General features: G+C 36.8%; 1 protein-coding gene across 1 annotated transcript in view; it reads left to right on the top strand.

Annotated features, from left to right (window-relative positions):
* LOC123536082 (dynein axonemal assembly factor 3-like) overlaps window positions 1-5,675 on the top strand; it is a 236,609-nt gene extending 230,934 nt beyond the window's left edge. The window contains 1 exon segment of the mRNA XM_053529209.1: window positions 5,373-5,675. Within this exon segment, the coding sequence (XP_053385184.1) occupies window positions 5,373-5,441 (69 nt within the window). The 3' untranslated portion in view covers window positions 5,442-5,675.
* Window positions 5,676-16,915: the final 11,240 nt, after the last annotated feature.

Here is a 16,915-nt window from a genome sequence, read left to right as displayed (position 1 = left end):
GGGGAGACATATTGTTTTTGCCCTGTCCGTCCGTCCGTACGTCACACTTCATTTCCGATCTATAACTGGAGAACCATTTGATCTAGAACCTTCAAACTTCATATGGTTGTAGGGCTGCTGGAGTAGACGACCCCTATTGTTTTTGGGGTCACTCCGTCAAAGGTCAAGGTCACAGGGGCCTGACCATTGAAAACAATTTCCGATCAATAACTCGAGTACCACTTGACCCAGAATGTTGAAACTTCATAGGATGATTGGTCATGCAGAGTAGATGACCCCTATTGATTTTGGGGTCACTCTGTTAAAGGTCAAGGTCACAGGGGCCTGAACATTGAAAACCGTTTCCGGTCAGTAACTTGAGAACCACTTGACCTAGAATGTTGAAACTTAATGGGATGATTGTTTATGCAGAGTAGTTGACCCCTATCGATTTGGGAGTCACTCTGTTAAAGATCAAGGTCACAGGGGCCTGAACATGGAAAACCGTTTCTGATCAATAACTTGAGAACCTCTTGACCCAGAATGTTAAAACTTCATAGGATAATTGGACATGCAGAGTAAATGACCCCAATTAATTTTGGGGTCACTCTATTAAAGGTCAAGGTCACAGGGGCCTGAACATGGAAAACCGTTTTCGGTCAGTAACTCAAAAACCACTCGACCCAGAATGTTGAAACTTCATAGGATGATTGTTCATGCAGAGTAAATGACCCCTATTGTTTTTGGGGTCACTCCGTTAAAGGTCAAGGTCACAGGGACCTGAACATTGATAACCATCGAGAACCTCTCAATAACTTGAGAACCTCTTGATCCAGAATGTTGAAACTTCATAGGATGATTGAACATGCAGAGTAGATGACCCCTATCAATTTTGGGGTCACTCTGCTAAAGGTCAAGGTCACAGGAGCCTGAACATGGAAAACAATTTCCGATCAATAACTTGAGAACCACTTGACGCAGAATGTTGAAACTTTATAGGATGATTGAACATGCAGAGTAGATGACCCCTATTGATTTTTGGGTCAGTCTATCAAAGGTCAAGGTCAAAAGGGCCTGGTCATGTAAAATCATTTCCGGAAAATAACTGAGAACCTCTTGACCCAGAATGTTAAAACTTCATAGGATAATTGGACATGCAGAGTAAATGACCCCAATTAATTTTGGGGTCACTCTATTAAAGGTCAAGGTCACAGGGGCCTGAACATGGAAAACCGTTTTCGGTCAGTAACTCAAAAACCACTCGACCCAGAATGTTGAAACTTCATAGGATGATTGTTCATGCAGAGTAAATGACCCCTATTGTTTTTGGGGTCACTCCGTTAAAGGTCAAGGTCACAGGGACCTGAACATTGATAACCATCGAGAACCTCTCAATAACTTGAGAACCTCTTGATCCAGAATGTTGAAACTTCATAGGATGATTGAACATGCAGAGTAGATGACCCCTATCAATTTTGGGGTCACTCTGCTAAAGGTCAAGGTCACAGGAGCCTGAACATGGAAAACAATTTCCGATCAATAACTTGAGAACCACTTGACGCAGAATGTTGAAACTTTATAGGATGATTGAACATGCAGAGTAGATGACCCCTATTGATTTTTGGGTCAGTCTATCAAAGGTCAAGGTCAAAAGGGCCTGGTCATGTAAAATCATTTCCGGAAAATAACTGAGAACCACTTGACCTAGAATGTTGAAACTTAATGGGATGATTGGACATGCAGAGTAGATGACCCCTATTTATTTTGGGGTCACTTGATCAAAGGTCAAAGTCACAGGAGCCTGAACAGTGACTTGAGAACCACTAGGCCAAGAGTGTTGAAACTTAGCGGGATGACTGGACATGCCAAGTAGTTGATCCCTGTTGCAGCCAACCATCAGTGTCTCTTTGACTTTCGCTCCTGACCCCTATTGACTTCTTGCCTATAGGACTTTGCATTGGGGGAGACATGCGCTTTTTTACAAAAGCAATTTCTAGTTAGAAATTTGTTTCGGTGAATTGATACTAATTAACCAGGAAGAATTTTATTGATCAATTGTCCAAAAATTTTATCCCAAGCGACCATCCCAGGTTTTATTAATTCTCGCAACTATGTATCATTATTAAAGCGAAATTTCAATTTCCCGATGCAAGAATTAAGAAGACATGCGAAAAATTAAGATGATAATTATCAACTGAGAAACCTTGCAAGGATGGTTAAATCTCGCATGTATATACGTTTTTTGGACAAGGCAACAAAGTGATAATTATCCCATTATCGCGTGTTGGTAAGATGAGAATTAAAGTGGCACAAACAGAATTCCATATAAATCTGTATTAGACCAATATCGTCTGGAACTGTGTTAATAGTAGTTCAAATAGTAGTGATCCATGAAGACAACAATTGACCATCTATTTGTAATTAGGCGTAGTCATTGACATGTGATACTTGTTTACAATTCACATCAAAAAGGACTGCCACCAGTATCACTAAGCTAAGTGTTCTGTATAGGTAAGGTCCAAAAGGCCTCTTTTGACATCACCACTTGGTTGACTGAAAATAAACAACAGACAGCATTAATAAATCAGCATGTAACATTAAGTTTATAATATAAAACTAAACACGTGAAGGTGGGTGGGAATTTTGTGTCTGTTTCACCAGCTAATGTGTTCCACCAAAGAGAATCTGCATGATACTGTGACGTCAGTGATAAATTTGCTGTTGTAACCGAAGTATTCCAAATGACAAATAAAATGACAAATTGTCTAAAAATAGCATCAATCTAAAAATTGCATTGAGAAAAAAAAACCAGATAATTCCTGCCTCAATACGTACATTTTTTTTCTATGCAGAAATATTCGGTATTTCCTAATGAATTTAATTCAAACTAATAGTCCTTCCACATCATCGACCTCATCATATGACACAAGGTCCATAATTCTGGCACAAATGTTAAGTGACTTTTGTCCCCTTTTAAACTTTTTAAGGCTTTTTACTTAGAAATTCAGTTTAATTTTGATGCTTTTTTCTCTATATCTCTGTTGTTACTAAATGGATTATATTCAAACTTAACATGGTTGTTCCATATGGTCACCCACTTCATATGACAAAATGTTCATGATGCTGGCACCATAATTCTATGAGTTATGGCCCCTTTTTACTGGAATTTCAGGTTCAAGTTGTCACTTCTGTTCTATTTCAAATATTTGATTCAAACCTCAAAACGTTGCTCCACATTATTAGCCACATGATAAGACACAATGTCATGGTGCATTACTTTTGTAGAAATTTTTTATGAATTATGTTCCTTTTGTACTTATTAAATGTTTTGATACACTTCTCTGTTTCTTTTATTACTAATTGCATTTGACACAGCCTTAGGCTATTGTAGCTTCATCCAGATTGGAGTAATTAACACTCCAGTGACAGCTCCATCTTCCTCAGGTGTGCCAAGTTTCACTATACAGCATCAAATTAGTAGTGCATGCTGTCTCCTGTGACAACTCTTGTTTAGTCCCCTACTGGTTGAAAACAAGTTTCGGGGAGTAAATACCCCATAATAAGACAATGTGTCATGCACAACTTTTACCGCCCGCCCGCTTAGCTCAGTAGGTAAGAGCGTTGGTCTACGGATCGCGGGGTCGTGAGTTTGATCCTTGGGCGGGGCGTATGTTCTCCGTGACTATTTGATAAACGACATTGTGTCTGAAATCATTAGTCCTCCACCTCTGATTCATGTGGGGAAGTTGGCAGTTACTTGCGGAGAACAGGTTGGACTGGTACAGAATCCAGGAACACTGGTTAGGTTAACTGCCTGCCGTTACATGACTGAAATACTGTTGAAAAACAGCGTTAAACCTAAAACAAACAAACAAACATGCACAACTTTTAGATCCCTAGCTCAAAGGTCAAGGTGACACGTAGCAGTCAAATGTTAACAAGGCATGAACAGGGTCTGTTTCGTGTCCGGTCCAGAACTCTGTCATCCGCACACAAATGTTCCCCATGAGACAATATGTCATATGCAATACCCAAACCCCTAGTGCAGAGATCAAGGTCACACCTGAAGGTCAAAAGTCAACATTGATCTTTTCCAGTCCAGTCTGTAAAATATTTTGATATAAGCTAATGTGTCATATGGACCCAATGAAAAAATTTATTGGTGTATTTTCTTTGGGTTTTCTTCCCTTTAATATTGATTTCTCACATTTTTTCTCATATTTTCCCACCAATTTCAAAATAAAATGTTATCAAAATTAAAATAAAATACTCCTTAGCTTGACTATTCAAAGAATAGGAAGAGCATAATTGGACTCACCCATGCTCCGGCATCTGTTGGTATTTCAGTACCCACTAATTGAAATGAATTGAAACTTCACACACTTATTCACTATCATGATCTGACATGCTGTGCACAGGTGCGATAACTCTACTTTGCACTTTTACAAAATTATGCCCCTTTTTTGACTTAGCAGCTTTAGTTAAGTTTTTGAATTATGTAGGCAGGTATCTCAGTACCCACTAATGGGAAACTTCACACAATTTTCCATTGTCATGAGCTGATATGCATTGTACAGGTTCCATAACCCTGTTATGCAATTTTACAAAATTATGCCCCTTTTTCAACTTTTTTTATTAATCAGTGGACAAGGCTGCTGAATAGTTGAGCATTGCTGTCCTCCGACAGCTTTTGTTTACATTTCTAAATGTTATGAAACAACCAACAACTGTAGATTTTTGTATATGCAAATTTGATCCATGGCAAGTGTTTTTTTTTATAACATATTGCATATATAGTACAATATTGTTTATACATCATTGACAGATATCAGATCATTATGTTATACTGCGGTAGAGAAAGTTAGGTGCCATATGACCGTTTCGTGCCAGTTTACTGTAAAACCCAACTCATTTATTCGTTCCAGTAGGGGACTTTATGGCAATACTTCATTCACTTGTTCTCTTTTTCTTCTCTGTGATTAACTTTTTCCTATATTTTTTTTTTGTTACATAAAAAAAAGGAGAGGAAAAATTAACCAGTTAAATTTTCCCCCTTTTATTCATTTTTCTTCCTCTCTTAGTGATTTTAAAACATGAGAGAAAACAATGACCAGTTAGTGAAGAAAAAAAGACCAATTGTTTTCCCTCCTATTATTTCCCCCCAAGAAACAAACTTTCTTTACACCATTGACAGCATGTTTTAATGCCCATCCATATCTACTTAAAGATATGTTATGCTCATCTTCCAATAAAAAAAACCCATTTTATCACAAGATTTTGATTTGAATCCAGAAAAGTCTCATTAGGTATATTTTACTGTGCTAAATGTGCAAATTAACTATAAATGGAGAGTTGCAATCACAAAAAAAAAATCTAAAATGTTTATATTTCAGCCTATGGAAGAATTTGATCCTGAAAAATCAAACTTCATCAAGATGTTATTTGAAAGGAAAGGCACTTGAAAGATACAGTAACGTTAACAAGGATGTGTTGATGTGAACCTGCTGATAATGTTCCATCTGTGTCTAAAGTAACTGTTACAGTTATGAAAGAGAAGAAATTGAAACAGACATAAATATTGGAGATTTAAAATCTATGCACAAGGGGTTTTCTACATACATAAAACATACATAGATACCATTTTCTTCAACATTAAAGTGACCTGTATGAAGGCTGATTAAAAAATGAAAATGCTATACTTTCTTTGTTTTTGCTGCTATTTTGATATCGTGATGTATTGCATTCAGTATTCTTTGATGATGTTGTATATAAAACTAGGGCTAAATGTATGTATTCGATATCTGGTCATAACACTTATGAGGGGCCTAGGGTCTTGAAAGTTGATGAGGAGGTTGGTCATAACAGCAGATGACCCCTACTGATTTTGAGATCAGTAGGTCTAAGGTCAAGGTCACAGTGACCTAGAACAGTTAAATGGTTTCCAGACGATAACTCAAGAACACTTAGGCCCAGGATCGTGAGAGTTGAAAGGGAGGTTGGTCATAACCAGCAGATGACCCCTATTGATTTTAAGATCAATAGGTCAAAGGTCAAGGTCACAGTTAGCTGGAACAGTTAAACTGTTTCCAGATGACAACTTTAGAACACTTGGGCCTAGGATCATAAAACTTAATATGGAGGTTGATCATGACCAGCAGATAACCCGTTTTGAGTTCAGTAGGTCAAAGTTCAAGGTCACAATGAACCGGAGCAGTTAAATGGTATCTGGAAGATAACTTGAAAATGCTTTGGCCTAAGATCATGAAACTTAAAAGGAAGGGTGATAATGACCAACAGATGACCTACAGATGACCACTATTGATTTTGAAGTCAGTAGGTCAAAGGTCAAGGTCACATTGATGAAGAACAGGTCTACAGGTTCCTGATGATACCGTATTGTGGGTTAATTCTGCGGGCAAAAAATTCTGCGGTTTTGTCCTAAAATGGGCCTAGTTTATTTCTGTTCTTTATTTCTGTGAAAGGTATAATCCCCTTGGTAACCCTTTTGAACAAATCCCTCCAAAATGAAACCATTGATGCTGAAGAAGTAATGGATTTGGCCAGGGATTCATTCACATTAATGCCTGTGGACATGGAGACCTGTCTACCTAAAGGAAATAGCTACTAACACCAGTCATTAACACCAGATATAGAGCTTTATGCCAGGAAAATTCACCTGTAACGCCTGATCAACTGTTTGGAGAAGATTTTGGGGAAAACATTGAAAGAGATTGATGAGAACAGGAAGTTGGTCTTTCGGCAGGGAAACAGCACCCAAAAACTGCGTCTGTGTCAACATACAATAACACAATCAGATATGACAGACATGTGCACAATAGTTACCATAATAACAGAGCTCACTTGCAGCAGAGGCCTTTTTTGGGGGGGAAAGAGGTCCAACAATCTGAAGACAATACACAAAGATCACATAAAGATGGTGAGGCAAAAGAAGTAAATGAAGTCAGTGCTGTAGGTGTAAGTATTTTGAACTTAAAACATCTGCAAAATAACCCAGAAAATTTCAAAGGGGGAAAGATTTCAGAATTTTATGAAAACTGGACAAACATTACATCAGATAAAAACCTCTTGACAACTGTATGTCATGGTTACAACATCGAGTTTCACACAGTTCAAGGAGAAGAAGACGGGAATATCAATCTTTTGTATATTGATGACATTTTACTTCAAAGTGACTCACATAATGATTGTGTTATAAATGTTTCAGACACAATTACATTAATTGATAGTTTAGGGTTTACCGCTCATCCTAAAAATTTCACCACAAATGACAAAGCCGATTTGATCTTAAAAGAATTTAAAGACTGGGATTTCTTCCATTCATTCAGTACTTCAACAAGCAGAGGGTGTTCTATTTTAATCAGTAAATCAATGAGCTATGAACTAATAAACTATTTCGTCAATGTAAACGGACGCTATATACTTATTAATATTTTCATAGACAATGACACCTATACAATTCTAAAAATTTCTGCAAACAATGACAAAGCTATGCGAAATAATTTCTTTAATAATCTAACTACATTACTGAGTGAAAATGCACAAGGATAAATCATATCAGGTGGTGTTATGAACGATATATTGCAACTCTCTGATAGATATAACAAAAATGAACATTTTAAATCCATACCGGGAGAAGGACTGACGAATTTCCTAAAATAAAACAATCTTAAGGATGTATGGAACCTTTTTAATAATAGTAAAACACAGTATACTTGGAGAAGAGAAAACAACTCTGAAAAAGGTAGAATTGATTATTGGCTGATTGAAGAAAATGTAATGTCTCTGATTTTAGGTGCAGATATAATACCTGCATGTATTAAATTTACAGATCACCAGGCTATTTCATTAAAAGTGACAAAACCAACAAAACATGGTAAAGGATATTGGAAACTTAATACAATGTATTTAAATGATAATTTGAAAAACTTTAATAGAACAAACAATAAAAAAAAATGTGAAACCACTTACAAAAACACTGTATCTAAAACTGATCTCTGGAAGTTTTGTAAAACTGAAATTAAAAATACATCAATAAACTACTCAAAAATGAAAGCAAAGGAAAGAAGAGATAAAATTGATGAATTGGAGACCAAGCTGAAATTACTACTCGAAAAAGAAGAAACTGTTGTTATAAAAAAAGAAATAGAAAGTTTAGAATCTAAAATGCAAGAATTATATGACATTAAAGCTAAAGGCACACAGATTAGATCAAGAATGAGATACATCGAAGAAGGTAAAAAGAATACAAAATATTTTTTAAACCTTGAAAAATCAAGGCAAATAAAGAAATCTATATACTTGTTGAAAATCAATGGTGAAATAGTCACAGAAAAAACATCAATTTTAAAGCAGACTGTTAATTATTATAAAACATTATATTCATCTTATGAAATTGACCAAGATAAAATAACTTCATATCTAGACAATACGCCATATGAACAAAAACTCTCTGAAACAGATGCAGATATTTGCGAACGGTCCATTTACAACAGATGAAATTAAAAAATCCGTTTTTGAAATGAAATCTAATAAAACTCCTGGAATTGATGGTCTCCCATAAGAATTTTATTAAGTGTTCTGGTATTGCATCGGAAATATTCTTACAGATTCTTTTAATGATAGCTTTGATAAACAAGAGGACCATGATGGTCCTGAATCGCTCACCTGTCCCCAAATGACCCAGTTTTGAACTGAGTATGACGTCGTTTTTTCTATTATTTGACATAGTGACCTACCATAGTTTTTGAGCTCATGTGACCTAGTTTTGAACTTGACCTAGATATCATCAAGATAAAATTTCTGACCAATTTTCATGAAGATCCATTGAAAAATGTGGCTTCTAGAGAGGTCACAAGGTTTTCCTATTATTTGACCTAATGACCTAGTTTTTGAAGGCACATGACCCAGTTTCGAACTTGACCTAGATATCATCAAGGTGAACATTCTGACCAATTTTCATGAAGATCCATTCAAAAGTATGGCCTCTAGAGAGGTCACAAGGTTTTTCTATTTTTAGACCTACTGACCTAGTTTTTGACCGCAGTTGACCCAGTTTTGAACTTGACCTAGGTATCATCAAGGTGAACTTTCAGACCAACTTTCATACAGATCCCATGAAAAATATGGCCTCTAGAGAGGTCACAATGTTTTTCTATTATTTGACCTACTGACATAGTTTTTGTCGGCACTTGACCCAGTTTCAAATCTGACCTAGATATCATCAAGATGAACATTCTGACCAATTTTTATTAAGATCTATTCCAAAGTATGGCCTCTAGAGAGGTCACAAGGTTTTTCTATTTTTAGCTCACCTGTCACAAAGTGACAAGGTGAGCTTTTGTGATCGCGCGGTGTCCGTCGTCCGTGCGTCTGTCCGTGTGTGCGTAAACTTTTCCTTGTGACATCTCTAGAGGTCACATTTTTCATGGGATCTTTATGAAAATGAGTCAGAATGTTCATCTTGGTAAATTCTAGGTCAAGTTCGAAACTGGGTCACGTGCCGTCAAAAACTAGGTCAGTAGGTCTAGAAATAGAACAAGAGGACCATGATGGTCCTGAATCGCTCACCTGTTCCCACATAACCCAGTTCTGAGTATGACATCGTTTTTTTTATTATCTGACATAGTGACCTGGTTTTTGAGCTCATGTGACCCAGTTTTGAACTTGACCTAGATATTATCAAGATAAAAATTCTGACCAATTTTCATGAAGATCTATTGAAAAATATCGTCTCTAGAGAGGTCACAAGGTTTTTTAGCTCGACTATTCGAAGAATAGTCTAGCTATTCTACTCACCCTGGCGTCGGCGTCGGCGTCGGCGTCGGCGTCACACCTTGGTTAAGTTTTTGCATGCAAGTACATACAGCTATCATTTAAAGGCATATAGCTTTGAAACTTATTTATTCTTTTTCTAGGTCAATTACCAACCTCACTGGGTCAAGTTCCATAACTCTAACATGTATTTTGAGCAAATTATGCCCCCTTTTGGACTTAGAAAATTCTGGTTAAAGTTTTACATGCAAGTTACTATCTCCAAAACTAATGCAGATATTGAATTGAAACTTCACATGTGTCTTCGGGGTTATAAAACTAGTTGATAGCACCAAGTCCCATAACTCTGACCTTCATTTTGGCCAAATTATGCCCCCTTTTGGACTTAGAAAATTCTGGTTAAAGTTTTGCGTGCAAGTACATACAGCTATTACTAAAAGGCATATAGATTTGAAACTTATTTTTTCTTTTTCTAGATCAATTACCTACCTCACTGGGTCAAGTCCCATAACTCTGGCATGTATTTTGGCCAAATTATGCCCCCTTTTGGACTTAGAAAATTCTGGTTAAAGTTTTGCGTGCAAGTACATACAGCTATTACTAAAAGGCATATAGATTTGAAACTTATTTTTTCTTTTTCTAGATCAATTACCTACCTCACTGGGTCAAGTCCCATAACTCTGGCATGTATTTTGGCCAAATTATGCCCCCTTTTGGACTTAGAAAATTCTGGTTAAAGTTTTGCGTGCAAGTACATACAGCTATTACTAAAAGGCATATAGATTTGGAACTTATTTATTCTTTTTCTAGATCAATTACCTACCTCACTGGGTCAAGTTCCATAACTCTTAACATGTATTTTGAGCAAATTATGCCCCCTTTTGGACTTAGAAAATTCTGGTTAAAGTTTTACATGCAAGTTACTATCCCCAAAACTAATGCAGATATTGAATTGAAACTTAACATGTTTCTTCGGGGTTATAAAACTAGTTGATAGCATCAAGTCCCATAACTCTGATATGTCCCCTTTTGAACTTAAAACTCTTTTGATATTTAACATTTTGGGTAATAATTTCCAGCTTCTGTGACAATATTTCGAATAGTCGAGCTTGGCTGTCTTATGGACAGCTCTTGTCTATTATTTGACCTATTGACCTAGTTTTCGAAGGTACGTGACCCTGTTTTGAACTTTATCTAGATATCATCAAGGTGAACATTCTCACTAATTTTCATGAAGATCTCATGAAAAATATGGCCTCTAGAGAGGTCACAAGGTTTTTCTATTTTTATAACTACTGGCCTAGTTTTTGACCCCACGTGACCCAGTTTCGAAACTGACCTAGATATCATCAAGGTGAACATTCAGATCAATTTTCATGAAGATCCATTGAAAAATATGGCAGCTAGAGAGGTCAAAAGATTTTTCTAATTTTAGACCTACTGACCTAGTTTTTGACTGCAGTTGAACCAGTTTCAAACCTGACCTAGATATCATCAAGATGAACATTCAGACCAACTTTCATACATATCCCATCAAAAAGTATGGCCTCTAGAGAGGTCACAAGGTTTTTTTATTATTTGACCTACTGACCTAGTTTTTGAAGGCACGTGACCCAGTTTCAAACTTGACCTAGATATCATCAAGGTGAACATTCTGACCAATTTTCATGAAGATCCATTCAAGGGTATGGCCTCTAGAGAGGTCACAAGGTTTTTCTATTTTAAGACTTACTGACCTAGTTTTTGATTGCAGTTGACCCAGTTTCAAACTTGACCTATATATCATCAAGATAAACAATCAGACCAACTTTCATACAGATCCCGTGAAAAATATGGCCTCTAGAGAGGTCACAACGTTTTTTCATTATTTGACCTACTGACCTATTTTTTGATGGCACGTGACCCACTTTCGAACTTGACCTAGATATCATCAAGATGAACATTCTGACCAATTTTTATGGAGATCCATTCACAAGTATGGCCTCTAGAGAGGTCACAAGGTTTTTCTATTTTTAGACCTACTGACCTAGTTTTTGACCGCACATGACCCTGTTTCGAACTTGACCTAGATATCATCAAGGTGAACATTCAGACCAATCTTCATACAGATCCCATGAAAAATATGGACTCTAGAGAGGTCACAAGGTTTTTCTATTATTTGACCTACTGACCTAGTTTTTGAAGGCACGTGACCCACTTTCAAACTTGACCTAGATATCATCAAGATGATCATTCAGACCAACTTTCATACAGATCCCATAAAAAACATGGCCTCTAGAGAGGTAACAAGGTTTTTCTATTTTTAGACCTACTGACCTAGTTTTTGATGGCACGTGACCCACTTTCGAACTTGACCTAGATATCATCAAGATGAACATTCTGACCAATTTTCATGAAGATCTCATGAAATATATGGCCTCAAGAGAGGTTATAAGGTTTTTCTATTTTTAGACCTACTGACCTAGTTTTTGATCGCACATGACCCAATTTCGAATTTGGCCTAGATATCATCAAGTTGAACATTCTGACCAATTTTTATGAAGATCCATTCACAAGTATGGCCTCTAGAAAGGTCACAAGGTTCTTCTATTTTTAGACCTACTGACCTAGTTTTTGACCGCACGTGACCAAGTTTCGAACTTGACCTTGATGATATCTAGGTCAAGTTCGAAACTTGGTCACGTGCCGTCAAAAACTAGGTCAGTAGGTCAAATAATAGAAAAACCTTGTGACCTCTCTAAAGGCCATATTTTTCATGGGATCTGTATGAAAGTTGGTCTGAATGTTCATCTTGATGATATCTAGGTCAAGTTCGAAACTGGGTCACGTGCGGTCAAAAACTAGGTCAGTAGGTCTAAAAATAGAAAAACCTTGTTTCCTCTCTAGAGGCCATATATTTCATGAAATCTTCATGAAAATTGGTCAGAATGTTCATCTTGATGATATCTAAATAAAGTTCGAAAATGGGTCACGTGCCATCAAAAACTAGGTCAGTAGGTCAAATAATAGAAAAACCTTGTGACCTCTCTAGAGGCCATATTTTCCATGGGATCTGTATGAAAGTTGGTCTGAATGTTCATCTTGATGATATCTAGGTCAAGTTCGAAAGTGGCTCATGTGCAATCAAAAACTAGGGCAGTAGGTCAAATAATAGAAAAACCTTGTGACCTCTCTAAAGGCCATATTTTTCAATGGATCTTCATGAAAGTTGCTCTGAATGTTCATCTTGATGATATCTAGGTCAAGTTCGAAACAGGGTCATGTGCGGTCAAAAACTAGGTCAGTAGGTCTAAAAATAGAAAAACCTTGTGACCTCTCTAGAGGCCATACTTGTGAATGGATCTCCATAAAAATTGGTCAGAATGTTCATCTTGATGATATCTAGGTCAAGTTCGAAAGTGGGTCACGTGCCATCAAAAAGTAGGTCAGTAACATTGTGACCTCTCTAGAGGCCACATTTTTCATGGGATCTGTATGAAAGTTGGTCTGAATGTTTATCTTGATGATATCTAGGCCAAGTTTGAAACTGGGTCAACTGCGATCAAAAACTAGGTCAGCAGGTCTTGAAATAGAAAAACCTTGTGACCTCTCTAGAGGCCATACCCTTGAATGGATCTTCATGAAAATTGGTCAGAATGTTCACCTTGATGATATCTAGGTCAAGTTTGAAACTGGGTCACATGCCTTAAAAAACTAGGTCAATAGGTCAAATAATAGAGAAACATTGTGACCTCTCTAGAGACCATATTTTTCAATGGATCTTCATGAAAATTGGTCAGAATTTTTATCTTGATAATATCTAGGTCAAGTTCAAAACTGGGTCACATGAGCTCAAAAACTAGGTCACTATGTCAAATAATTGAAAAAACGACGTCATATTCAAAACTGGATCATGTGGGAAGAGGTGAGCGATTCAGGACCATCATGGTCCTCTTGTTAGATCTACTGACCTAGTTTTTGTCCGCAGTTGACCTAGTTTCGAACTTGACCTAGATATCATCAAGATGAACTTTCAGACCAATTTTCATACAGATCCCATGAAAATTATGGCCGCTAGAGAGGTTACAAGGTTTTTCTATTATTTGACCTACTGACCTAGTTTTTGTCGGCACGTGACCCAGTTTCAAATCTGACTTAGATATCATCAAGGTGAACATTCTGACCAATTTTCATGAAGATCCATTCAAAAGTATGGCCTCTAGAGAGGTCACAAAGTTTTTCTATTTTTAGACCTACTGACCTAGTTTTTGACCGCAGTTGACCCAGTTTCAAACTTGACCTAGATATCATCAAGGTGGACATTCAGACCAACCTTCATACAGATCCCATGAAAAATATGGCCTCTAGAGAGGTCACAAGCAAAAGTTTACGGACGGACGCACAGACGTTCTAACGAAACGGTATTTATGTGACACCCCCATTGTTCTCTCTATTGTTCTAACAGTCACATAAAAAGGAAAAGGTCAGATAAACAGAACGGAATGAATGACATCAAAGAGAAAGTACCGTTATGCAGTCACTTAACCATCATTTCGCGGGCACGCACGCACGGACGACGGACGCCACGCGATCACAAAAGCTCACCTTGTCACTTTGTGACAGGTGAGCTAAAAAGAATTATCTCACTCTCAGAAAATTAGTTGTCTAGCTTTAGCTTACAAAAAAGGTGACCCTTTATTATTAGAGAATTATAGACCTATATTATTACTTTGTGGAGATTTTAAAATAGGAACTCATGCTTTAGCAAATAGATTACAGAAAATTATTCACAAAATTGTAGGCTTTATTAAAAATAGATTCATTGGATATAATATAAGACTTATACAAGATGTTATTGATTATTCTGAAAAGCTTCAAACTGAAGGAGCCATCTTATTTTTAGACTTTCGAAAAGCATTCGATACTTAAGAATGGAACTTTTTAATAAATGTTTTAAAACATTTTGGATTTAAATCCAACTTTATTCAATGGGTTGAAACAATATATAATGATATCAAGTCATGTATTCTTAATAATAGACACAGATCACAAACATTTAATCTAAATTAAGGTATTAAACAGGGCTGTCCACTTTCAGCCCTTTTATTTATAATAGCAGCTGAAATTCTAGCACTAAGTATACGGAAGTCAGAAGAAATAACTGGTATTGAAATAAAAAATAGTATAAACATATAAAAATATCACAACTAGCTGATGATACAATGCTGTTTATGAAATCAAGTCAAGATATTAATAACAATAGAAATGGTTGAGCAATTTGGCAAACATTCGGGGCTTGAGCTTCATAAAACCAAAACAGATTAGCCATGCGGATAGGATGTAATAAGTCAAACATGGAAACCACAGGAAATATTACAAGGCCGAACAAACAAATAAAGGCATTAGGAGTATATTTTGGCACAAATAAAGATGAATGTTCAGCTTTAAATTGGAAAACAAAATTAACAGAATGTAAACAATCAATAGAAACATGGAGTAAACGTAAGGTGACCATTTATGGCAAAGTTCAAATCATTTAAATTCTACTAATACCAAAATTTACATATCTATTTCATTCTCTAGTTGTACCAAAAGAAACAAGTGAATGAAGTATTGCCATGCAATACAAAGTCCCCTACTGGAATGCACATAACTTTCTCTACTGCAGTATCATAACATAATGAACTGATATCTGTCAATGATATACAACAATATTGTACTATATATATAATATGTTATAACAAAACACTTGGATTAAAATTTGCATATAAAAACCTACAGTTGTTTTCATATGGAATTTTTTGGCCGTTTATAAATAAAAAAGTTACCATATAAGTTATATATAGTAACAACAAAGGGAAATAAATCCTGAAAAAAAAAAATTATGTAATATAATTCCACAGGAATTTTTTTACCAGGTAGAGATATGTCAAAATACACCTAAAAATTGGATGTAACATCCATGTTGTACCAAAGAAAAATGGTCTTGATTTTTCCCTATGACCAGTAATAAAGTTACAATATAATCTATTTATAGTAACAACAAAGGGAATTAGTTCTTAAAACAAGGGTGCCTCATGGTGGTGAACATTTGTTACATCAAATCTCTCCATGCATGAAGAAGAAGTCTCCAGATAGTCATTCTTGAATTTGACCTTTGACCTCTGTGTGTGATCTTGACCTTAGATCTAGGGACCTGGTTCTTGCACAAGACGATCCATCTTACGGTGGTGAACATTTGTGCCAAGCTACATCAAAATCCCTCCATGCATGAAGAAGAAAAAATCCTATTGTCCTTTGATCTCCAATTGTGACCTTGACCTTAAGCTAGGATTCTGGGTGTTGCGCGTGACACATCGTCTCATCATGGGGAACATTAATATGCCAAGTAATATTGAATTCCCTTGATGGATGACAGAGTTCTGGACCAGACAGGAAAAAAACCCTATTGACCTCCAGCTGTGACCTTGACCTTTGAGCGAGGAGTCCGGGTTTTGCGCACGGCACGTCGTCTCATCATGGGAAACACCTGTGCCGAGTAATATTAAAATCCCTGGATGGTAGAGTTATGGGCCGGACAGGAAAAAAGCCCTGTTGACCTTTGACCTCCAATTGTGACCTTGACCTTTGAGTCAGGGGTCCGGGATTTGCGCACAACACTTCTCATTATGGGGAACATTTGTGCCACGTGATATTAAAGTTATGGACCGGACACGAAACGGACCCTGTTCATGCCATGTTAACATATGACTGCCAAGTATGACCTTGACCTTTAAGCTAGGGGTCTGAAAGTTGTGCGTGACACATCATCTTATTATGAGGTATATTTGTGCCAAGTAATATTAAAATCCCTTCATGGATGGCAGAGTTGTGTACCGAACAGGAAAAAAGCCCTGTTGATCTTTGACCTCCAATTGTGACCTTGACCTTTGAGCTAGGGGTCCGGGTTTTGTGCATGACATGTCGTCTCATTATGGGGAACATTTGTGCCAAGTAATATTAAAATCCCTTCATGGATGACAGAGTTATAGACCGGACACGAAATTGCGGACGGACGGAATGACGGATGGACGGAAAAGCGTTTTCAACCAGTAGGAGACTAATAATAAACAAGAAACGCGGCAATGCCACGAAACCAGGTTTTCAACACTTTTCATAAGAATAA

The sequence above is a fragment of the Mercenaria mercenaria genome, chromosome 17, assembly GCF_021730395.1.
Source record: "Mercenaria mercenaria strain notata chromosome 17, MADL_Memer_1, whole genome shotgun sequence".
NCBI lineage: Eukaryota > Metazoa > Mollusca > Bivalvia > Venerida > Veneridae > Mercenaria > Mercenaria mercenaria.
The sequence above is the reverse complement of the archived record's forward strand: the minus strand, read 5'-3'. Positions and strand labels throughout refer to the sequence as shown.